Here is a 26,209-nt window from a genome sequence, read left to right as displayed (position 1 = left end):
GTGTATGTAGATATATTAAAGAACTTATAGGATTATATTATATATACACATGCTGCTGCTACCAAGTCGCTTCAGCGTGTCTGACTCTGTGCGACCCCATAGATGGCCTCCTACCAGACTCCTCTGTCCCTGGGATTCTCCAGGCAAGAACACTGGAGTGGGTTGCCATTTCCTTCTCCAGTGCATGAAAGTGAAAAGTGAAAGCGAAGTCTCTCAGTCGTGTCCAACTCTTAGCGATGTCATGGACTGCAGCCCACCAGGCTCCTCCGTCCATGGGATTTTCCAGGCAAGAGTACTGGAGTGGGGTGCCATTGCCTTCTCATATGTGATATATATATAATATAATTTATATCTATATGTATAATACTGTAAATTCTTTAAGCTATCTATCAGTTCAGTTTAGTCGCTCAGCCATGTCCGACTCTTTGCGACCCCGTGAATTGCAGCACGCCAGGCCTCCCTGTCCATCACCAACTCCTGGAGTTTACCCAAACTCAGTCCATCGAGTCGGTGATGCCATCCAGCCATCAAGCTATATATAGTATTTATTTTAAAATATACTAATTCCAACGTCTTAGTCTTTTGTGGGCTTATTAATATTTTTCTTTCTTTTTTTGCCTAGGGATCACATTCTGTATGTTTTATATATCTACTAATGTTTTTTGTACTGGACATTGTGTTTAATATACTTTCGAGACTGAATTTTGAAGAATATTGTGTTTTATTTTAGCAGACAGTGAAATTACTGAAGGATCACTTAAAATCAATGGAAGATGTGTTTCATTTTTATTTTTGTTCTATTTTGATCCTTTACATAGTTCTAAGTCATAATCCTTAATCTAATTTGTGGCTCTTACGTCTAAGTTTTGAACTCTAAACAGTTTAAGATTTTGGCCAAAACCTATAATAATAGGATATAAACTCCAAACTCTGTATCGTGTACATCAGGAAGTTGTTGAAATCTTGCAGACCATTTAGCCTTTTGACTGTGGCTTTCTGCTGGGTTTCTTCTTGTTTTTCTCTTTGAAGTTTGTAGTTTTAGGCAAGAATTTTGGGGACCATTAAGTGTAACTTTTTGGTCTCCTCCTTCTCTGGCTCCCTCCATTCCAGGATTTCTGTACAATTACAGCTGCTGTCACAATTCTAAATTCTGATCTCTAGCTTCTCAGTCTTGCAAGACTGGGGTTTTTTGCTGAGCTGTAATTTCTCTGCAGTGAACCATATGGGGAAGGCCATTAAGAGAAAACTGGTTAAATAGGTCCTTTTCTTGGGCTTCTCTGTAGCTCAGCTGGTAAGGAATCTTCCTGCAATGCAGAAGACTCCAGTTCGATCCCTGGGTTGGGAAGATCCCCTGGAGAAGGGATAGACTACCCACTCAAGTATTCTGGCCTGGAGAATTCCATGAACTATACTCCATGGGGTCACAAAGAGTTGGACACGACTGAGTGACTTTCACTTTCTTTCTTTTATTTCAAGGGTCATATTGCCAATTTCTGCCTGAGTTTGTTCTCTGGTATCTCTGAATAGTTTTGTATTAAAATATTTTTTCTAGAATTTAGAATTATTACTGACAGGAGAGTTAGTTTGATATAAGCTACCCTGTTATTCTCAGAAGCAGAACTCTACATTTTTATTTTTAATTTGAGGATAATTTCTTTAAAATGTTGTGTTGGTTTCTGCCATACATAAACATGAATCAGCGGTAGGTATACGTATGTCCCTCCTTCTTGAACCCCGCTCCCATCTCCCACCCCATCCCACCCCTCTAGGTTGTCACAGAGCTCCGGGCTAAGCTCCCTGCATTGTATAGCAACTTCCGGTTAGCTATCTATTTTACACATGGTAATATATACATTTCAGTGCTACTCTCTCAGTTCGTCCCACCTTCCCCTTCCTCCGCTGTGTCCGTAAGTCTAGAACTCTACATCTTTATGTAGACTTTTTACTGATGTATAGAATTCATATAGAAATATGTGTAAATTGTGAATATACTCATGGATCAATTTTGAGTAAGAAACCACAACATGTAACTAGCACCCACATCAAGAAATAAAACATCATCTACATCTTTCCAGCCTCTCTACTGCTCTCTTCCAGTAATTATTCCCACTGTCAATAACATTTGATAGAATACTTTCACTTATTTTTAATTTCATATAAATGGAATACTCACACATATGTGAATTTTGTAGAAATGAGATTACCCGATATGTTTATATATTGTATCACATATATAATATGTGACTTTTTCCCTTACCACTATGTTATATGACTCATAGATATTGTTGCATATAATTGAAGTTGTTTATCATTTTAATTGCCATATACAATTTATTTCTATAAATAGATACCAGTATATCTTATTTTTAGGTTGGTTATGAAAGCTATTTGTCTAAGTGAATTCTTATGCTTTGGTCAGAGGTAATAACTATACAAAGGAATTGCTTATCTTGGCTTTAAAGTGTGATTTAAACTATTTACAAATTTTGATATACTGTTGTTTATTAGCAACCTTCTAAGAAGGTTATAATGTGAAGGTATTTAGTTGCAATCACTAGTTTGGGGGATTAAATTGTTTATTTAATTAAAAAAGCCTGCAGTTGATTGACAGTTTGCTTTCAGATTTTGACTATTCCTGAGAGTGCTTATTGCACATGCCTTTTGGTAATCACATGTGTTCATTTTTTGCTATGGATATACCTAGTAATAGAGTAGGTAGGTAAGAGGCTATACATATATTCGGTTGCTGTAGATATTGTGTTACAGTTTCCCCAAACTATCCAAATGTATACTTCTTACAGCAGTGAATGAGGGTTTGAGTTTCCCTATATGCTTACTTTATATTTGGTATTTTTAGTTCTTTTCATTCACTCATTCAGGTGGGTGTGTAGTATTACCTCACTGTGGCTTTAATTTACATTTCTCTAATAGCCTTTTCTTAAGTTAATTAACTATTTGGATATCCTCTTTTATGGAGAACCTAGTCAAATTTCTTGCCCATTTTTCTTTGCAATTATATTACATTTATATTTCTTAATATTTTCATAAGATTTTTATGCTACTTATGAAGATTCCAGAAGTTCTATTTAATTCCTGGTTGAATGAAAAGTTTTAATCATGAATAGATTTGAATTATATTATTTTTGTTCTGTGTAAGTGGATATAAATATATGATATATAGTCTTGTTCTACTAATTGGTAAATTGTATTGATTTAAAATGTTAAAGTTATCTTGCATTCCTTTAATAAGGCCAAGTATCTCATGATGCATTATCATTTTATCTGTCTCTGGATTCAGTTTGTTAATATGTGTAGAATTTTTGCATCTGTATTCCTGAGAAAGAGAAGAAGGGAGAAGAGTTTTCTTTCTTTTTGTAACAACTTATTTGCTTTTGTTATCCATATTCTGCTGCTGGATTCATACAAAATATTAGGAAATTTTACTTCCTTTTTTCTTTGATGTCTTTTATTATCCTTTTTTGTAATATCCTTGTCGAGCTTTTATTTCGGGGCTTCTCTGGCTTCATAAATTGTTCCTCATTTTCTGTTGCTTGAAAGAATGTGTACATTATTGGTATTTTTTTCCTGTACATGTTCAGAAGTATTCACCATTTATGTTGCCAGGGTTGGCAATTTCTTTGTAGGAGCTGAATTACATTTCCCGTCTCTGTACTGGATTTAAAACTATTCAAAATGCTATGCTTTCTAATGTGTCAGGTTTGTTAGGTTGGGTTCTTCTTGGAATTTGAATATTTCTCCAATTTTGAAAAAAAATTTGCACTAACTTTGTTCATAGTAGCATCTTATTGTCTGTTTAATGTCTATTGAATGTGTAATCATGTCTTCTTTTCCCTTACATTGATAATTTGTTCCTTTTCCTTTTATTGTTCTCGGTCAGATTTGCTGATGAGCTATCAATTCTACTAGTCTTTCACACAGTAAAGTTTTTGTTTGTTTACTTTTTAGGCTGTATATTTCTTTTCTTTTCCATTTTTTTTTTCCTGTTTAAGTTTTCCTCAATAGGAAACTTTTCCTTTAAGTTTCATTTGTTTCTTGTCATCTCATCAGAAGCCTACATAGATAATTTTTAATGTGGTGTGATAATATATTATTGTGTTTTCATTTACCTTTGGATTTTTTAGGAATATATTGTTAAATTTTCAAGCTTTAGGGATTTTCTAGGATCTTGCAAAACTTTGAAATTGATCATAATAACCGTCTTGTAGGAGTATTCACTTTGAATAATTGCAGTCTTTAAAATTAACTGTTTGCTTTATGGTATAGTATGTAATCAATTTTGGTAATTGTTCTTTAAAAGAATGTTTATCTTGTCATAGTTCGTACGTGTTCAACATGTGTTGTTTATTGGGTTTATTAACTTCATTTTTCAAATATTCTGGGGGTTTTTTCTTGATTTTTCATCTGATTATTCATCAGTTATTGAGAGAGGTATATTAAAATCTCCACCTGTGATTTGTCACTATTTGTTATATATATTTTCAGGATATGTTATTAGGTGCATACAAAACTAGAATTGTTATATTTTTTTCCTAATGGACTGATAATTGTATCATTACATAATGCCTCTCTTAGGAATACTTTTTCCTTAAGACATGCTTTGTTTGATGTTACTCTTGCTGCAGCTGCTTTTTTTTTTTGGTATGGAATATGTTTCTCAGTCCTTTTATTTTCAGCTCTCTGTGTACTTGTATTTAAGATTTGTCTATTGAAAACAGTTGTAAACTTTATTTTCTAAAATCCATCTGGAAAAGTTTATCTTTTATTGGGATAATTTATAAATTAACATGCAATTTCTTATAAATTTTGCTTAATATTGTATACATCATTTAATTTTGATTTGTTTCTTTTCTCCCTTCTTACTTTCTTTCAAGATCCACATTATTTTAATGAAATCAACAAATAGTGAGTCACCTGTTATGCTTATGGTGCTTGACATTGTGACTGATCCAAAGATACATAATACATAAGTAGCAAGCAAAACCATTATTTACAAACTTGTCTTTGAAATACACTTTTTAAAAAGTTTTACTTAATCTGACTCTTAGGTTCCCATTTTTGTAGTCAAATAGCAGTCATTCCTTCTTCTTCCGTTCAGTTCAGTTCAGTTTAGTTGCTCAGTCGTGTCCGACTCTTTGCGACCCCATGAATCGCAGCATGCCAGGCCTCCCCGTCCATCACCAACTCCCGGAGTTCACTCAGACTCACGTCCATCGAGTCAGTGATGCCATCCAGCCATCTCATCCTCGGTCGTCCCCTTCTCCTCCTGCCCCCAATCCCTCCCAGCATCAGAGTCTTTTCCAATGAGCCTAACCCTTCTTCTTACCTACTCTCAGCTCTCAACTGAGGTTCTAGAAAACCCTAAAGAAGGACAACATTCCGGGAAAAAAACCACTAATTTTTATTCCTTTGAGCTTCCCTGGTATGTCCCAGTGTGCATTGGTTTCTGAAACCAGATCTACACATAGAAATTGTTACTAATGCTGGTTGCTGTGGTGCTTAGCATCCAACTTCTGAGGTACTTCATGTAGCTACTATCCTGGAATCCTAAAATATCACTGGACTCTGGAGAAGTCCTAGAGCCTGGGTTCCTATTATTTACAAGGCTCTTTAACCATTGTCTCCTTACAGATTCTGCCAAATCTTGTCCTTTAGCAAGGTTTGCCTTCATGACACCCCACTGCAGTACTCTTGCCTGGAAAATCCCATGGATGGAGGAGCCTGGTGGGCTGCAGTCCGTGGGGTCGCTAAGAGTCAGACACGACTGAGTGACTTCACTTTCACTTTCCACTTTCATGCATTGGAGAAGGAAATGGCAACCCACTCCAGTGTTCTTGCCTGGAGAATCCCAGGGACGAGGGAGCCTGCTGGGCTGCTGTCTATGGGGTTGCACAGAGTCGGACACGACTGAAGCGACTTAGCAGCAGCAGGAGCAGCCTTCTTTGTAGCCATCTACACTCCTCTTTCTTTTCTGTCTTTTAGCAGAATCTCATTAGTAAGCCTGTAGTATCTCCATCTCTCATAGCTTTCCATCCTGAAAGATATATGTCCCTAATTGAAAGAAACACAAAAGTCTATAATAAAACATAATTTCTATACCTGTATGTGGTCATGCAATAATTAATTTCTAACTTTGTATAATTTTTAAAATCATGTATAAGAAAGAGGATTGTAAAATTAAAATTTAAGCTTTTGTGGAATGCTGTAGTAATTTAGAAATATGAGAGAATAGTGCAAGTGGTGATGAGCATTTTAGCTAGATCTGAAAAGAATAAGTAGAATTTTAATAAATGGAGGTGAGGGAAGTGAACTGTATGTTTGGGAAGGTAGAGACATAAGGGAATTTATTATGAGACTCACTGCAGAAAGCATTGTGTGCCAGGCTAAGGATTAGGAGATTCTAATTTTTAAATAGAACCTGATGGTAGAAGAATGAAAGGAACAGCATCTTAACACAACTTATTACTTCTCCTGATGTGCTACAGTAAGGGAAAAATGTGCTTTGAGGGGAGGGAATTCTCTTCATTGTATCGTATAAACAAATGTCTATCTTGCTTATAAATGTAGACGTGTATTTTGGAATTGGAGGAAGTTAAATATAGTAAATATTAGAGAAAGCAGTAAATTGCAATGAAAAAATTAGGGGGAAATGGCTTTCCTCTATTTGTCTATGTATTATGAAAATATATGCAATAAAAATGTAAGCTTTACTTAGTATCTTGCAATATTTTTACGTATAATCCATTTTCCTTTTTTGAAAACTTTTTTTTATAAATTGTGATTCTTAAAATAATGAACATAAATTTAATTTTAAAAAGACAGAGGAGCTATATCCTTGACAGAAAACACTCATATTCACTCTGAAATCATTTAAAATATTAGGTATTTTACGATATTTGTGAAGAAAGAGCTGGAGTTTGAAAACTTTAGTGTCTTTTGTTCTGTATTGATTATAGTAATGCCCTTTATACAGTTTTAAGAAATAGTAGAATCCTTTATTTGTCTGAAACTTGTAAAATGTTTCATTCTAAATACTGACAGTGAAAACTTACAACTTACTGTTAGTAAGTTTTGAATACTTCCAAACTCTTTCTATGAGGCCGTTATCACCCTGATACCAAAACCAGACAAAGACAACACAAAACAAGAAAACCACAGGCCAATATCACTGATAAATGTAGATGCAAAAATCCTTAACAAAACTTTAGCAAACAGAATTCAGCAGCATGTCAAAAAGTTCATACACCACGATCAAGTTGGGTTTATTCCAGGGTGCAAGGATTCTTCAGTATATGCAAATCAATCAATGTGATACACCATATTAACAAATTGAAAGATAAAAACCATATTATGATCTTAATAGATGCAGAAAAGGCCTTTGACAAAAGTCAGCACTCATTTTTGATTAAAACTTGTCAAAAAATGGGCATAGAATGAACCTACCTGAACATAGTAAAGGCCCTATGTGATAAGTCTATAAGCAAACATTATTCTCAGTGGTGAAAAACTGAAAGCATTCCAACTAAGATCAGTAACAAGACAAGGGTGTCCACTTTAACAACTGTTATTCAATGTAGTTCTGAAAGTCCTTGCTACAGCAATTGGAGAATAAAAAGAAATAAAAGGAATCCAGATCAGGAAAGAAGAAGTAAAGCTCTCACTGTTTGCAGATGAAATGATACTGTACACAGAAAACCATAAAGATAGTATCAGAAAATTCCTAGAGCTAATCAGTAAATTTAGCAAAGTTGTAGGATACAAAAGCAATATGCAGAAATCACTTGCATTTCTATAAACTAAAAATGAATTAAGCCTTATCCTTCTTGGTAGTTGGACTGATTATTCCATTGTTCCTTTCTTCCCAAGGGCATATTTAGTAGACCAATAGTAATAAAAAGAGAAAATCACATAAGACCATCTCTGAGCGGTATATAATTGAAATAATGATATAAATGATTTAACAAACTATATGAGGGTCCTCTTAACAACAGAGTACTTTACAGAAAATTCTCAAATACCTTTGAAATAAAGAAGGGCATAGTAAACCTGGTGGCTCAGACTGTAAAGAATCTGCCTGCAAAGCAGGTGACCCGGGTTCAGTCTCTGGGTCTGTAAGATCCCCTGGAGAAGGGAATGGCACCCCACTCCAGTATTCTTGCCTGGAGAGTTCCATGGACAGAGGAGCCTGGTGGGCTACAGTCCACCAGGTTGCAAAGAGTTTGACAAGACTTGAGCAATTTTCACTTTCACTTTAGTAAACTTAGATCAGTTAAATGTCATTAACCCATAATTCCAGATCATTCAAGATACAGGAAGGATATGAAATTATACTTTCCTCATAATATTCTTCAGAAAAAAGGCATTATATTATCAATGCACATACTTTCAGTTTTATCAAGGATGCTTTGTTACATCTGGACACTGTTCCCAAGAACAAAGTTTTCTGATTCAAAGTTACCTTTGAAGAACACAGACATCAGAATGACATGAAGAAGGGAGAACATTCCAAGATTATATTTTCATTTTTTACTAAACATTCCCAAAATATTTTTTCTGAATATATATCCATTATAAATACTAGGGTTTGGATATATTAATATGATTTTGCATATGGCAAATAAGTATGGTTATGAATATCATTATTCTAAATATTTAATAAACAGTATTTGATATGATACAAAGATATCTACAGAGAATTTTAAAACTAGTGAAAATGTTAATTGTAGCAACATGTAAAATACTTTTTTGGTATAGATGTTTAGTTAGATTTACAATTATGTTCAATGTTTTAAGGAAATATTATATATCAATTCATATTACAATTTAAAATTTTATTTGTTGTTATTCATTCGCTAAGTCTCTAACTCTGCAACTTATTCATTCTCTAACTCTGTGACCCCATGGACTGCAGAATGCCAGGCATACACTGTAGCAATTAAATCTTTTATAAAGTAACATGTTATTTTTATTTATTAACTCTTATGATTTTCCTGCAATTTTTTGCTGCATGTTTTGTGATTACCTCTTTATATGACAATTTTGAAATATCAGCTATTTACTTGTGATATGTTTTTGTACAGCTTTTAAAATATTCCTTTTCCTCTGCTTTTTTTCTTGTTTAGAAAATTGTTGTAATTTTATCTCTTCTTATTTTCTTTGTCTTTCTTTTTTGGATAAAAATTGCTGTTACTCTCAGAGTTGTCTTTTTCCTTTGTGTTATAATAAGAATTTTAAACATCTTGAAGAATCATAAGTCTTTTTACTTTGTTTACCATAGTAATGTCCTCTGGGATTATTTCTTCCAATTATATTTTAATTTCAGTATGGTCAACAATTCTTTTCCAGTAGTATGCTGGAGATAGAGCCAATTGTATATTCATCTCTTCCCTTCACATACAGTGACTTTGGTAGCTTGAAACTGGCTGTATGGGAGTTTTTACAATATGGAAATAGCATGTGTTACAAATCAAGGCTTTTTTCCCACCAGAGAGATAGTTGTCCAACCTTTACCAGCACTGCTGCTGCTAAGTCACTTCAGTCGTGTCCGACTCTGTGCGACCCCAGAGACGGCAGCCCACCAGGCTCCCCATCCCTGGGATTCTCCAGGCAATAACACTGGAGTGGGTTGCCATTTCCTTCTCCAATGCAGGAAAGTGAAAAGTGAAAGTGAAGTTGCTCAGTCTTGTCCGACTCTTAGAGACCCCACGGACTGCAGCCTACGAGGCTCCTCACCCATGGGATTTTCCAGGCAAGAGTACTGGAGTGGGTGCCATTGCCTTCTCCGTTACCAGCACAGCACTGCCTTATATTGTATACTAAAATTAATTTCAGAATTAACAAAATTTGAAATATTAAGGGACTGGAAAACATAAATATTTAACCAACCTGATATATGAAAGTAATAGAAGGAAACTGAGGGAAGATTATCATAAACTAGGATTTTTTAAAAAACCAACACAAACTTTAATTCATTTGAGAAACACTATTAATCTATCTGGTTTCAAACTTACTTTACAACATTTATGATGAATATAGTCTTTCTTTTATGAAAATGTTGTAAGGTAAGTTTGAAACCAGATTAATAGTGTTTCTCAAATGAATTAGGGTTTGTGTTGATTTTTTAAAAAATCCTAGTTTAATCTAGTTGATTCAGGTTTTTGTTAATTTATGAAAATATGCCCTTGACAAAATGTTAATACACTTAAATTATTTAACTACTGTTTTCCGATTTCCACAATTTTATATTTATGTTTTAGGAAATTCCTTTATAGTGTCCCAAATAAAGGTTTTTTTTTCTCCCTCAAAATACTTTATATAATTCCAGCAATGTATAGATTACCAATGGGACAGATTAATCATGTATAGTAATGGATAATGTACTACTTCTCTATCTGTTAAGTAAAGTTGAGAATTGTCATTCACATTTAAAAATTCTAAACATTGAGAACTAATTCCATAACAACTAGAGAACCTATTATTCTGTCCTCCTGTGATTTATTGTCTTTTGGCTAACAACAGAGATGTGTTAGGATAAATATTTACTTTTTTCCAGATAATATGGCATTTTTTTCACTACTTAGTATTTTTTTGGCATGATAGTTCATAGATTCCTTTAAATTTCTGATGTATATTCAGATGATAATTTACTCTTCTTTTAAATGTAAAAACAATTTGTTAATATTGTGCTACCTTTTGAAACCTGATAAATATTTAGAAATAGATGAATCTAACTAATTTGTATTTTGCTAACTTAACTGTGAGAAAGCAATGGCAACCCACTCCAGTACTCTTGCCTGGAAAGTCCCATGGACGGAGGAGCCTGGTAGGCTGCAGTCCATGGGGTCGCCAATAGTCTTTTACGACTGAGTGACTTCACTTTCACTTTTCACTTTCCTGCATTGGAGAAGGAAATGGCAACCCACTCCAGTGTTCTTGCCTGGAGAATCCCAGGGACGGGGAATCTGGTGGGCTGCTGTCTATGGGGTCACACAGAGTCGGACACGACTGAAGCAACTTAGCAGCAGCAGCAGCAGCAGCAGCAACTTAACTGTGATGATTTCTACGAATTATATTTTTTATTGAATGCGAATGTCAAAATAGCTTGTTCTTTATGAATTTTCAGTTTTCTTTGTACAAAAAGAAATCAGTTTTAAGATATACTTTTTCCAAAATCAGAAATTCCAAAATTAATAATGTTTCTCTATTATCACTTCAGTTTAAGTTTATTAGTTCTTGTGTGCCAAATTTCTGTGTGTAACAGTTATGTCTTACATTTAGTTATGTTGTACAGTTAATGTATGTTATGTGGCCATATAATATAAAATAGAATTGATAATCATTAGTATGCAGGGCAGACCTATTATTAATTTTTTATTTTATGTACCTTCTTTAATTTGTGCTTCTCTCTTAGCCTCTGTTTCATGTATTCAAAGTTCCTAGTAAAATTTATAATTCCTTCATTATTTTATTCTGACTAGTATGGCCTTTTGAATTTTTAAATGAAAATGTTAAATGACCTTCTGTAGTGTGAAGCAGAAATTAGATTTTAATATCCCTTTTGCATATAAAGAGTTTTAAATCTATTTTGACATTTTAATTTTTTTTCCAGATAAAGCCTTATGTTCATATAATTCAGGTAAATTTTAGCATGCACAGTGTTTAATGCATGAATTCATATGCACAGGTTAATTGGTTTGTTGTTTTGTGCTTTGTCTGGCTATTGTGCATATGTAAAATGACTAAACAAAATGTCACTAGCTTTCTTTTTCTACCTATAAAGCTTTTCCAGTATCTCCCATGTTGACATCTTTATTATTTTGGTATTAAAAACCTTTTGATGAAATATAGTGATTTGTGATTTTAGTGTGTCTGCTCTTGTCTCATTTAGTATGGTATTATTTCATCAATGAAGTATGTTTTAGTGTATTATTGTGTTATCATGTGCACTATTTCAGAACTTTTGAATATATATGGATGCAATTTGCTATATTTTTGACTTATGAAGGAATAGTGTTAAATGTTCTAAATATGTTAAATTAAAATATAATTAAAACTGCAATGTTTGCTGTAGTTTCCATCATTTTAGCCATTTATCGTATCTTTTAAGGAAAACTAAATAGTTTTAGGTTTTTATGACTTTTAAATTCATATATGCGCAGAGTGTATGCCAAGCAATTTAAACTGATGGTAAGTTTTTTAACTGCTTTCTGAGCTTTTTCTTGGTTTTTAACAATTTTAATAAGGTTAACATTTTAAATTTAGTCTAATGAACTTGTGTATTTAAATAATTAACTTCTTAAGTAAGATTAGGAAAAAAAGTTATTTAAAACCACAGGAATAGTGGACTGAATTTTCAGTCCCTAAATGAAAACGAGGTAAATGAAGAAGGACTTACTGTTTACAACCAGAATTGAGTAAAAGGGGTCTGGACTTTCCTTCCCACCTTAAAACAACAGCAAAAATGAACAAGTACAAGAAACAACTGTTTGAATAACACTGGGCATCAGGCTACTGCTAAGAGAACCCTAAGAACTACTGAGAGAACTAAGATGAGTTGAACCCTGTAACTGCCCTTGCCTAATTCTGTTGATGAGAATTACCTGCACACAGAATAGCGTGAGGAGCCCAGATGGAACCGACAGATTCCCTGAGTTAGGGTGATGGAGCTGAATTCAGGGAGACAGACTACTGGACAGGAGAGAACTATGCAGAGAGGGGACGCAAGCACCACTAAAGATCCCTCTCAAGTGTTCAGACGAGGCTGATGAATGAGTGAATGGAAGAATCGCCCCAATGCTGGGCAAAGAACCACCCAAAAGGATTAGAGGTAACAGTACCTGAGAATTGGGTCTTTTTTTTTTTTTCCAGTGAGTCTGGAAACATCAAGTTTCACAGGACATTGTATTGAGCATGCAGAAATGTCTGACCTCAGTAGTGAAGAATAGTTAGCCATAGAACACGGTATAACATTAAAAAAATTTTTAAAGCACAAACTGAATGGAACGAAGTGTTTATATGAAAACTCCATGTAGAAGAAAGCTTAAGAATATTTAAAGAAATGTAAAAGCATCCCACACACAATGTAAAATTCACAATGGCTGGCATCCAATTAAAAATTACCAGGCATGTAGAAAAGGAAAAAAAGAATCATTAAAAGGACATAAATGAAACAAAATTAAATAAGAGCTATAACAATTCAGTTCAGTCGCTCAGTTGTGTCCGACTCTTTGCAACCCCATGAACTGCAGCATGCCAAGCTTCCCTGTCCATCACCAACTCCTGTAGCTTGCTCAGACTCATATCCATTGAATCAGTGATGCCATCTGACCATCTTATCCTCTGTCATCCCCTTTTCCTCCTGCCTTCAGTCTTTCCCAGCATCAGGGTCTTTTCCAATGAGTCAGTTCTTCACATCAGGTGGCCAAAGTGTTGGAGTTTCAGCTTCAGCATCAGTCCTTCCAATGACTATTCAGGACTGATTTCTTTTAGGATGGGCTGGTTGGATCTCCTTGCAGTCCAGGGGACTCTCAAGAGTCGTCCCCAGCACCACAGTTCAAAAGCATCAATTCTTCGGCACTCAGCTTTCATTATGGTCCAACTCACATTCTGTACGTGACTACTGGAAACACCATAGCTTTGACAATATGGACCTTTGAAGCTATCTAATACACAGGTAATTTAAGTCCCTAAGCCCCTGCAGGAGAGGAGAGGCGGAAGCACAAAGATATTTGAAGAAATAATGGCTGATCAGTTGCCCAATTTGATGGAAACCCATAAACCTACATATCCAGGAATGTTACTGAACTCCAAGCACAAGAAGCATAAATAATATACCAAGGCACCTTAAAATTATGTTCTTTAAAACTGATCACAAATAGAAAATCTTATAGCATTGAGAGGAAATAAATTCAACACTCAAACTGAGAAATAAAGGTAAAGATGACTGCAGATTTTGCATAGGAAACAGTGTGAATACTCAAAGAAAAAATACCAATCTAGAATTCATGCCCATTCATATTTCCTACAAAAATGAAAGCAAAATAAAATCTTTTCAAACGCACAACTGCTGAAAGAGCTCATCACCAGAAGACTTGCCCTTCAGTTCAGTTCAGTTCATTTCATTTCAGTCGCTCAGTCATGTCCGACTTTGCAATCCCATGAATTGCAGCACGTCAGGCCTCCCTGTCCATCACCAACTCCTGGAGTTCACTCAGACTCACTCCATCGAGTCAGTGATGCCATCCAGCCATCTCATCCTCTGTTGTCCCCTTCTCCTCCTGCCCCCAATCTCTCCCAGCATCAGGGGCTTTTCCAGTGAGTCAACTCTTCGCATCAAGTGGCCAGAGTACTGGAGTTTCAGCTTTAGCATCATTCCTTCCAAAGAAATCCCAGGGCTGATCTCCTTCAGAATGGACTGGTTGGATCTCCTTGCAGTCCAAGGGACTCTCAAGAGTCTTCTCCAACACCACAGTTCAAAAGCATCAATTCTTCGGCGCTCAGCCTTCTTCATAGTCCAACTCTCACATCCATACATGACCACTGGAAAAACCATAGCCTTGACTAGGCGGACCTTAGTCGGCAAAGTAATGTCTCTGCTTTTGAATATGCTATCTAGGTTGGTCATAACTTTTCTTCCAAGGAGTAAGCATCTTTTAATTTCATGGCTGCAGTCACCATCTGCGGTGATTTGGAGCCCCCCAAAATAAAGTCTGACACTGTTTCCACTGTTTCCCCATCTATTTCCCATGAAGTGATGGGACCAGATGCCATGATCTTCGTTTTCTGAATGTTGAGCTTTAAGCCAACTTTTTCACTCTCCGCTTTCACTTTCATCAAGAGGCTTTTTAGCTCCTCTTCACTTTCTGCCATAAGGGTGGTGTCATCTGCATATCTGAGGTTATTGATATTTCTCCCGGCAATCTTGATTCCCACTTGTGTTTCTTCCAGTCCAGCGTTTCTTATGATGTACTCTGCATAGAAGTTAAATAAGCAGGGTGACAATATACAGCCTTGACGTACTCCTTTTCCTATTTGGAACCAGTCTGTTGTTTCATGTCCAGTTCTAACTGTTGCTTCCTGACCTGCATACAGATTTCTCAAGAGCCAGGTCAGGTGGTCTGGTATTCCAGTGTCTCTCAGAATTTTCCACAGTGTATTGTGATCCACACAGTCAAAGGCTTTGGCAGAGTCAATAAAGCAGAAATAGATGTTTTTTCTGGAACTCTCTTGCTTTTTCCATGATCCAGCGGATGTTGGCAATTTGATCTCTGGTTCCTCTGCCTTTTCTAAAACCAGCTTGAACATCAGGAAGTTCACGGTTCACATAACTTGCTCTTAACAAATGTTAAAGAAAGTCCTTTAATCCTTCTGCAATCAAAAAGAAGAATAATGATACCAGACAGAGATATAGAATATGAATGTATATAAAAGAAAGAGGACTATCAGAAAAGGTAACTTCATGGATAAATATATAAGATTTTTTTCTTGTTTAAATATGTTTAATTGACTATTTAAACAAATAGCAATACAGTACAAGGTTTGCAATACATGTGAAATACATGACAAAAGCAGCAGAAAGGTAAAGAGAGGAGAAATAGAAGTGTATGACTATAGTGTTTTTATGGATTACTGAGTGTATGTATTGAATGTAGATTGTAATAATTTAAATATGTGTACTATAAGCCCTCAAACCACAAAATAAAGTGTTAGTGCTAATAAGCCAGGAGAAAAGAGAAAATGAAGCCAGAAAAGTAACCTTTTCATTGAAAGGAATACAGAAAAAGAGGGAAAATGGAACAAAGGGACAACTAGAAAATAAATAGTAAGTTGATAATATAAGCCAATAAAGTCAATGATCACATTAAGTGTAAATAGTAAAAATACCCCAATAAAAAGGCAGAGATTGGATTGTTTTTTTAAGACCCAGCCATATGCTGCCTACAAGAAACCCATTATAAATATGAAACACAAGGAGTTTTAATGAAAAGGATAGGAAAAATATAATATGCTAATATAAATTAAAAGAAATATGAATAACCTATGTTATATTAGACAAATTAGATTTTAGAGCAAATATATTACCAGGGACAGTGTTTATTTTTAATAATAAAAGGGTGGGGTGGGAGGTAGGAGGGGGGTTCAGGATTGGGAACTCATGTACACCTGTGGCTGATTCATGTCAATGTATGGCAAAGCCAATACAGTATTGTAAAGCAAAATAAAGTAAAAAAATAAAAATTAAAAAAAAATTCAGAAACTAAAAAAAAATAAATAAAAGGGTAAATTGATCAAGAGATAATACCAATTCTCAACATTTAAACATGTAATAATAAAGCTTCAAGTTACTTAGAGAAAATTTATAGAGATTGTTAGACTAGATTAATTTTTTAAAAATAAAAAAGAAATAACTGTGATTTTTGAATAGCTGAACAAAATTGACCAAGAAAAATGACACAGATTACTGAAATGCTTTGGAAATCCCTACTAATTTAACCGAATTTAAAGGGAATACTCTGGAGAATCACATAGGAATATAATGAACACTTTTATGCTATGAAGTTAAACAACCTAGATGAAATGGGAAAATGTCTAGATTCATAAATTACAGAAACAGATTTAAAAAATCTGAAAAAATGTATAACATATAAAGGAGTTGAATCAGTAATGAAGATTTCCCCACAAATAAAGCCTAGGCTTGGTGGCTTTACCAGTGATGAACATGATGAATTCTATGGTACTTGTAAAAATAAATACCAATACATCTCAAATTCTTTGAGAAAAATAGAAAAGGAATTATTTTCCAATTAATTCCATTAGGTCAATATTATCCTGATACCAAAGTACCAAACATATCACAGGAAATCTAGAAGTCAAGATCCATGAACATGACAAGAAATCCTCAACAAAATTAGTAAATCAAATCCAGCAATATGTTATACACTGTAACTGAGAAGGATTTATCCTAGTAATGTAAAGTTGGTTTAAACCAATTCACCATGTTAATGGAAAAAAGGACAAAAACCATATAATCCTATGAAAAGATAAAATGTATATGACAAAATCCAACACCCACTCATGAAAGAAGGGATCAGTGAAGTTGGAATAGGGGAGAACTTCCTCAGTTTGCTATAGGGAGCCTACAAAAACCTACAGCTGACACTATTATTGATTGTAAAAGACTGAATGCTTTTCCCCTAACTAGGAACAAAGCAAGGATGTCTCCTCTTAGCATTTCTATTCAGCAAGGGATTGGAGACTCTAGTTAAAGTAGTGATGCAAGAAAAATAAATAAAAGGCATTCAGAATGGAATGGAAGAAGTGAAATCTTTTTATTCACAAATGACATGATGCTGTATATAAAAAATTGTAAAGAATCTATAGAAAGCTACTGAAGCTAATACACAATGTCAGCAAGGTTCCTAGATAATTGGACAATATCTTAATTGTATCTTTTATGCTAGCCACTAACATTTTGAAAAGGAAATTTAGCATATTTTTATTCATTTTAAGGTAAATAAATTAAAATACTTGTGAATATATTTCAAAAATAAGTGCAAACTTGCATACTAAAGAAATCACAGAAATTGTTGAAAAGTTAATGGATAATTTACATAAATTGAGAGATATTTCACATTCATGGATTGTAAGACTCAATATTATTAAGATGGCAGTTCTTCCTGAGTTTGTTTTAGATTCAATGTAATCCGTATCAAAATGTAAGCAGGATATTTTTTGCTGAAATTAACAAGCTGATCTTAAAATTTATATAGACACGCAAAAGATCCTGAACAGCCAAAACAAAAATAAATTTGGAAATCTTGTATTTCCTGATTTCAAAACATATAAAGCTGCAGTAATCATAATAGTGTGGTCCTGGCCAAATGATAAACTACAAATAAATGTGATCTAATTTAGAATTTAAAAATAAGCTCTTATATTTATGGTCAGCTGATTTTCAACAGACTGCAAAGGAAGCCCAGTGAGAAAAGTATTATCTTTATAACTAACAGTGCAGGAACAATCAAATATCCTTATGTTAAAAGATTAGAACCTATCTCACACCATCCACAAAAACCAACTTAAAAATGTATCAAAGACCTGACTATAAGCTAAGACTATAAAACTCTTAATAAAATACATAGGAGAGATCTATATTACCTTAGGCTAGGCAGAAGTATCTTTAATGCAATACCAAAAACAAAATCAATAGAAGAATGAAGAAATAAATTTGACTTCATAAAATTTTAAAATGTTTTGTTTTAAGACACCATTAAGAAGGTAAAAAAGATGAGCCACTCCAAAGTATTTTGGAGAAAACATTTGCAAATCATGTATCTGACAAAGGACTTGCACCCACAATATATAAACAAAAGTTAAAATTCAATAACAAGACAAATAATGCAATCAAAGAGTGGGCAAAAAAATTGTATTGTGTTTTCATGGAAGAAGATGTACAGATGACAAATAAACACATGAAAAGATGCCCCAAATCATTATTTGCTAGTGAAATTTAAATTTTAACCATATGAAATTATCAGTTCATACCCACTGCTGCTGCTGCTAAGTCACTTCAGTCGTGTCCGACTCTGTACGACTCCACAGACGGCAGCCCACCAGGCTCCCCCGTCCCTGGGATTCTCCAGGCAAGAACACTGGAGTGGGTTGCCATTTCCTTCTCCAATGCAGGAAAGTGAAAAGTGAAAGTGAAGTCGCACGGTAAGTGTCCGACTCTTCGTGACCCCATAGACTACAGCCTACCAGGCTCCTCCATTCATGGGATTTTCCAGGCAAGAGTACTGGAGTGGGTTGCCATTGCCTTCTCTAGCTAGAATCAATAAAATACAAAAGAAGAATAATAACAAATTTTGGCAAGGATATTGAGAAGTTGAAACCCTAATATATTTACCGCTAGAAATATGAAATGGTATAGTTCTTTGGAAAAGAGTTTGATGGTTTATTTAACAAAATAAATTTACCATATAACGTAGCAACTCACTGACAGGCAGGTGACATGAAAATGAATATCCACTCAAAGACTTGTACATGAGTGTATAGCATTATTGATAATGGACAGAAGTAGTATTCATACAGCAGATTACTATAAATAACGGGAAAAAGTACTAATGCATACAACAATGTGGTTGAATTTTAAAAAATCCTAAATCAAGTGTCAGGTACAAAAGGGCAAGTGATTTTAAAAATGAACTTCTATCCACATTTCACACCATTATAAGGTTTACTCAGAATAGATCAACATAAACCTTAGAATTATGAAACTCCGAGGTGGTTCAGTTAAAGAATCTGCTTGCCAACGCAGGATCCCTGGGTCATGAAGACCCCCTGGAGAAGAAAATGGCAACCCACTCCAGTGTTCTTGCCTGGAAAATTCCATGCACAGAGGAGCCTGGTGAGCTACAGTTTATGGGGTCAAAAAGAGTCAGACACGACTGAGCATACACATACACACAAACCCTAAAAGTATAAAACTCCTAGGAAAAACCTTTGTCACCTTTGGTTAGTCAGAGATATCTTAGGACCCCCAAAATTGCGTTCCATTACGTAAGAAACTAATGAATTGGATTTCCTCAAAGTAAAAAACGTTTTTGTCTTTTTTCTTTAAAGGACACTGTTAAGATAATTAAAATCATATAATTGAAGAATCTGAGTAGAATCATTTGCCAGAGACCACAAAGTGGAGCTAGCCAAAAGTAGAGAAGCTCACCCAGTAGGGGGTCCCGAAGTTCACGGTTGGTCATAGGTCAGCATAGAAAGAAAGCATGCATGAAAACCAGGTTAATCAAAGAAAACTAGAACCTATGAAGACAAATTAGAACCAGTGTCTCTCTAACGATGATCTTGTGGGTGACTGGCTGAAGAAGCTGGTGTCTTTTGTGTGCAACTGCGCTTGACACAGGCCTTCAGGAAGCGGCAGAAGCCAGAGGAGCCAAAGAAGCTGACTTGGCTGCTGCTGCTGCTGCCAAGTCCCTTCAGTCGTCTCCGACTCTGTGCGACCCCATAGACGGCAGCCCACCAGGCTCCCCCGTCCCTGGGGTTCTCCAGGCAAGAACACTGGAGTGGGCTGCCATTTCCTTCTCCAATGCACGAAAGTGAAAAGTGAAAGGGAAGTCGCTCAGTCGTGTCCGACTCTTCATGACCCCATGGACTGCAGCCTACCAGGCTCCTCCGTCCATGGGATTTTCCAGGCGAGAGTACTGGAGTGGGGTGCCATCGACTTCTCCAACTTGGTTATGTCACACCTATTATAAAAACCAGAAAAAATTGAAATGAGAAGTTAAAAAACCAAAGTTGTAGTAACTACCTCCCAGAAATTTGAACTACACAGTTAACCAACTTGAATGCTTTTCATCTACAGATTAAACATGTAAAATTTTGCTACTGATTTTAATTAGTATATTCATAGGGTATAAATTCAAAAGTGTGTATAGTTAAAAAAAAAATCTATTGCTCTTATTTTTTCAAACATCTAGTTCTCTTTTCCTGAATGAGCCATTGTTACCAGTATCTATATTTTTGCAGAGGTGTTCTATGCATACACAACAAATACATATATAGGTAATTATTTTTTCTAACATATTCTGTGCACTCTGCGTTTTTATTTTTAATCTTTATTCTTTTAGTATTACTATTGAAATCCTAACATGTGCCCTTAACAAAGTAATACTAACATTGCTACCTTTTTTCCTAACCAAATCAAAACTTTAAAAATCAGTCTGATTCACAACCACACTCCTACCATTTAAAACATTACTGCCAGGATTTTACCTCTGCTTCTAAGTTAGTAATTATTATAATTACTGACATTTTGTTAATTCAGAGTTTATTTCTATTTATCTGAATTTTTAAAATTCTCTCTGCTCTCCTTTTTTCCATCCCTTTCTTCTGGGATTAATTTCCCTATTTTTAGGTACACATGTTTTAAGAAGTTCTTTCAATGAAGAACTGGAAATAGGCTTTGATTCTCTGCATATATGTTTGTTTATTCATTCCTGGTGGAAAGATTTGCTTTATATGAAATTCAAGAATGATTTTTGTGTTCTCTTAGCCCCCTGAGAATGTTAGTCTAACAACTTCTGGTTTCCAACTTTGCAGAAAAATCTCTCCATTTATTTAAATTTTCTTTAATTTTCAACAGTTGTTATGAGTTGAATTGTGTTCCCCAAATATGTTCTTAAAGTCCTAACCAGTACCTTCAGCTGTGACTTTATGGGGAAATAAAGTCTTTACAGAGGTAATCAAGTTTTCCTGAGGCCACAAGGGCAAACCCTAATCAAATATGGCTGGTGACCCTATAAAAAGGGGAAATTTGGACATGGAGACAGACTTGCACAGAGGAAGACAATCTGAAGACATTTAGGGAGAAAATGACTGTGTGGCTGGAGTGATGGACCTGCAAGTGGAAGAGTGCCAAAGCTTGTGGGCGAACACTAGAAGCCAGAACAAACAGGAAGTATTCCTCCCTAGGAAGAGAATGAGCACATCAGAATGAGCATGGCACTGCCGACACCCTGATTTGGGCTTCTACCCTCCAGAACTGTGAGACAATAGATTTCTGTTGTTTTGAACTTCACAGTGTTTGGTACTGTGTTACAGCAGCAAGATGAAACTAATACAGTGGTGTGTTGTGGTTTGGGCCATACATGTTTCATACATTTCATGTTAAATGTATTCCTAAATGTTTCATATGTTTGGATAAATGATAGTGGTTTTGAAAACAACTTTCTAATTTTTCATTGTTCATTTTTGTATGTTGACTATGTATCCTAGAGTTTTGCTAAATTCATTGATTAATCAGTCTTAATAACAGGCTTCCCTGGTGACTCAGAGGTTCAATCCCTGGGTTGGGAAGATCCCCTGGAGAAGGAAATGGCAACCCACTCCAGTATACTTGCCTGGAGAATCCCATGGACAGAGGAGCCTGGCAGGTTACAGTCTGTGGGGTCACAAAGAATCAGACATGACTGAGCGAATTCACTTCACTTCACTTTCACTTAAGATTTTTAGTTTACATGATCATGTTACATCTTGCTTTCTAGTCTGTATGCCTTTCATTTATTTCCCTTGTATTTTACCAGTACAATATTGAATCAAAGGGGGTTGTAGTGGACATCACTGGCTTGTTCGTTCTTTTAGGGGGAATGCATTCTGTATTTAATAATTAAGGGTTATGTTAGCTGCAGGCTTTTTGTAAACACCTCTTATCAGTTTGAAGAAGTTTCCTTCTTACTAGTTTCCTGAGACATTTTGTCATAATGGAGGTTAAACTTTTTCAAATGATTATTTATGTCTATCAAAATAATTAAAAACTTGCATATATAAATGAAACAGCTTCAGTAACCATTAATTAGAGCTAGAGAGAAAAATCAACAAATTTACAACCATTAAAAGAAAGTGCAATATAATTCTGTCTCAACCATTTATTGGTCAAGCAAACAAAAATTTAGGGACAATACAAAATAAACCATGGAATTAACAAATTTATCTCATGGTTAAAGAACTCTGAACCTAACATTTAATGAATTCATATTCCTCTCTTATATACAAGAAACATTTTAAAGAATTATTAATATACTATTCAATAATTCATTTTTGGACAGATTTCAAAGAATTGATATGATTTACGCTAAGCAACTATGTCAATTTTTAAAGAAAGAGATATATTATACCCATACCCATGATAAATTTTAAAAATAGACACATACTATAAAGAACATTTTTTTCAAAATCTATTATATCTGCATTTGTCATGGATTAATCAGTCAATAGTGTCTTAAATTTAATCAAATATGGAAATATCTTCTAGACCCATGAAGAAAATTTAACACATATTTACATACAAATATTTGTGTAATGCAAAGAAGTACTCAGGGGAATGCTTACATTAACAAAATATTCAAAGATTGAAAATTATAATGTACTCATCCAGTGTTTTAGGAAAAAAATCAGTTCAGTTCAGTTGCTCAGTCTTGTCCAACTCTGCGACCGCATGGACTGCAGCACACTAGGCTTCCCTGTCCATCACCAACTTCTGGAGCTTGCTCAAAATTGTGTTCATCAAGTCGGTGATGCCATCCAACCATCTTGTCCTCTGTCATAAAAATCCAAGGAAAGAAGGCCTTAAAGTAAGAGCAAAAATCAATAAAACAAGAAACAAATTTCTAGTTAGGATTATGAAGGCCAAAATTTAATCCTTACAAAATAAACCTGTGATGAAATTTATGGCAGAATAAAAAGAGGTGCAGTTAGTATTCAAATGGTAATATGATTGATATATCAGAAAATACAGTAAAAAATAAAATTAGAAATGCTGTAGCAAACAGTTTGAAAACTTAAAGTGAAGAAATTCTTTTAAAATATATGATTTACTAAACCTTGAATTAATACATCATTCTACATCTACTACAAAATGGAATTAGTAATTTAAAATATTCCCACAAAGGAATGGTAATTTTATAGATAATGTCTTTCAAAATTTCAAAGAACAGAATTTTTTAATCTACAGATTAATCTCTCAGAGATTAAAATAGGACTAGTTTTCTATATTTAGTTGGGCTAGTGTAACTTTGATTTTAAGCTGAAAGGTTAGTACAAGGAAGGAAACAGGCCAGAATCAATTGTAAATAAAAATTGAAAATTGTTTATGAAATATCATTGAACTTACAAGATTTTCCTCAATCTGATAGGATGTAAATTCAGCAGATATCACTTTTAATGGAGAAATATTAGAAATATTCTATTTAAAATCAAAATTAGAAAGAAATGTAAAAGTTCTTTTTCTTTCCAGTATTGAACTTACTGGCATAAAAAGACAAGAAAAAGGAAAAAGGCTTTAGGACTGGAAAGAAAGATTGTCTCCATAGGAAAATGCTAACAAAACCATTAAAAATAAGGGGGGAGGGATATCCAAGGTAGGTCAGTGGTAAGGAATCTGCCTGCCCGTGCAGGAGATGCGTGTTCAACCCATGGGTCGGGAAGATCCCCTGGAGGAGGAATTGGCAACCTACTCCAGGATTCTTGCTGGAAAAACCTCATGGACAGAGGAGCCTGGTGGGCCACAGTCCATGTGGTCACAGAGTCGGACATGGCTTAGCCACTGAGCATGGCTAGTGCACTACTACCACAAGGGAAAGAGACTTTAACCAGCTGGCTGATTATCATTGTTTTCCAGTAAAACTGCATTTCTGTTTATGAGCAATTCGATTAGAAAACATCATTTTAACAGTATTTCTAAAATCAATAGAAATTATAAAATACAAAGGATAAATCCAACAAATAAGGAATATTTGAGTGACCAAAGTTAAAAAATTTCAGAGAGATCCTAAAGGCGACTTGAATGAAGAGAATGCCATATTCATAGCTTGTAAAACAGTGCTGTAAAATGTGTCATTTCTCCCTGACTGATGTTTTGAATTAATGTATTTATCAAGTCAAAATCCCAATAGAGTGTTTTTTGTGCAGTTTGATAACCTGAATTTAAAATTTAAATGGAAGAGCAAAGAGTGAAGGAGAAAGATCAAAGATATGAATAATTCGGTGAATTATTTGCATTTCAATATATAACATTGTAGTAACAGAGACAGTGAGTTATTGGTTTATAATCAGCTTGTACAAGGAAAACAAGTAGAGCACCAAACAAGTCCTATACATTTATTTATAACAGAAGAAGTAACGTTGCAGATCGTTGTGGAAAGAGGATGATTAAATAAACAATGCTGAGATACGTGTTATCCATATTTAAAAAGTGAATTTGCATCCATATCTCCTGTCATTCACAAACTCATTTCAAGATGGACAAGGATATAAATGCACAAAGCAACATTTTAAAACTTTCAGAAGGAAATAAGAGTATCTCTGTACTTGTATATAAGCTTGGGAAATTTCTTAAAGGAGACCCTGAAAACAGTTTTAGAAGAAAAGATTGATATATTCAGTGCCATTAAACTTAAGTACTTGAATTCATCAGAATATGAAAAGACAAGATCCACATAGAGAGAACATAACTGCAATATATTTAACTTCTATAGGACTAATATCAAAATAAATCAAGACTTCCTTCAGGAAAGTAATCAAGAGTTGAAAGGAAGTAGCTTACAAGCTACATGTATGCCCTACCTCTGACTCCAACCCTTACTGTCTCACACACACAGGACAACACACAAAGGCTAATAAAATGAGCTTCATTCTTACGTTGGTGTCATTCTTATCTTACATTAGAGGCAGCTCTGATCCTTGACCAAGACAAAAATCATGTAATCTTTATCCTCTATGCTGAACCAAGTAGCATTAAAATAATCATTGCTTTTTCCTTGATTATTTACAAGGTGAAATCTTATTACCACCTGAGCAATTCTTAACTCTCTCCTTCATAGCCTCGTCTGTGTTTTCCTTCCTTTCTCATAAGTTTATTTACAATGTCTGTCCTGATTCTATAAATCCTTCTGTGACCATTCTGTTGAGATGTTGTCAGATAACTGTGCTTTCCATATTAACCAGTGCTATAAGACCCTCTGGAGAAGGACACGGCAACCCACTCCAGTGTTCTAGCCTGGGAAGTCCCAAGGAAAGAGGAGCCTAGCGGGCTACACAGCCCATGGGGATACAAAAGAGTCGGACATGACTTAGCAACAAAGCAACAATAAGAGCCTCAGATTCAATTGGGTCTAAAACGTTATGACATATGGATTTGGAAGGAAAGTAGTGGTGAGTTAATTCAGTGGGACCACATGACCAAAAAAAGATAGGTATCTTCTACCTAACCATTAAAAGGAGAAAAACAAGAACTGCCGTTCCTATCAAAAAAAGACTCTTCCTCTCCCAAGAGGGCAGGGATTACAACAAGCAAAACATAGAGCGTATTTCTAGGGGGTGGTTGCAGATGTTGGAAGACATTCCTTGAAAGGAATTGCATCAGTGACTGAACATTTTAATTATTGCTCTTTTACACAACATAGGCTTTCAGTGTTTTATAAACCGTACAGTAAAGCATTTATTTTCTGATAAGAGTTTCGTCTATGTAATGAGTAATGTGTTGTGTAAGTAGACAGACAAAACAAGTCCTCTTGAAATAGAAGCACTGTCTTCATTTGTCGTTAAATATTTTCTGATACCAAGAAAAAAAGAAGTGCTTTAGTAGAAGATTCTCTTAGGTATGGTGTACCTATTCATCAGACACATG

The 26,209-nt window shown here is 34.8% G+C and overlaps 1 protein-coding gene across 48 annotated transcripts in view; it reads left to right on the top strand.

The window, feature by feature from the left end:
* RIMS2 (regulating synaptic membrane exocytosis 2) overlaps positions 1-26,209 on the top strand; it is a 592,497-nt gene that overhangs the window by 324,364 nt on the left and 241,924 nt on the right. For 16 of the 48 annotated variants that reach the window (XM_040261926.1, XM_040261923.1, XM_040261916.1 and 13 more), the window contains one exon: positions 11,627-11,653. The exons of the other annotated variants lie outside the window; for them this stretch is intronic. In XM_040261926.1, coding sequence (XP_040117860.1) covers positions 11,627-11,653 — 27 coding nt within the window. The remainder of the gene's footprint in view (positions 1-11,626; positions 11,654-26,209) is intronic. 48 annotated transcript variants of the gene reach the window in all.

Source organism: Oryx dammah, unplaced genomic scaffold (assembly GCF_014754425.2).
Source record: "Oryx dammah isolate SB20612 unplaced genomic scaffold, SCBI_Odam_1.1 HiC_scaffold_19, whole genome shotgun sequence".
Lineage (NCBI taxonomy): Eukaryota > Metazoa > Chordata > Mammalia > Artiodactyla > Bovidae > Oryx > Oryx dammah.
Note: the sequence above shows the minus strand (reverse complement) of the source record. Positions and strands in the feature narration are given on the sequence as shown.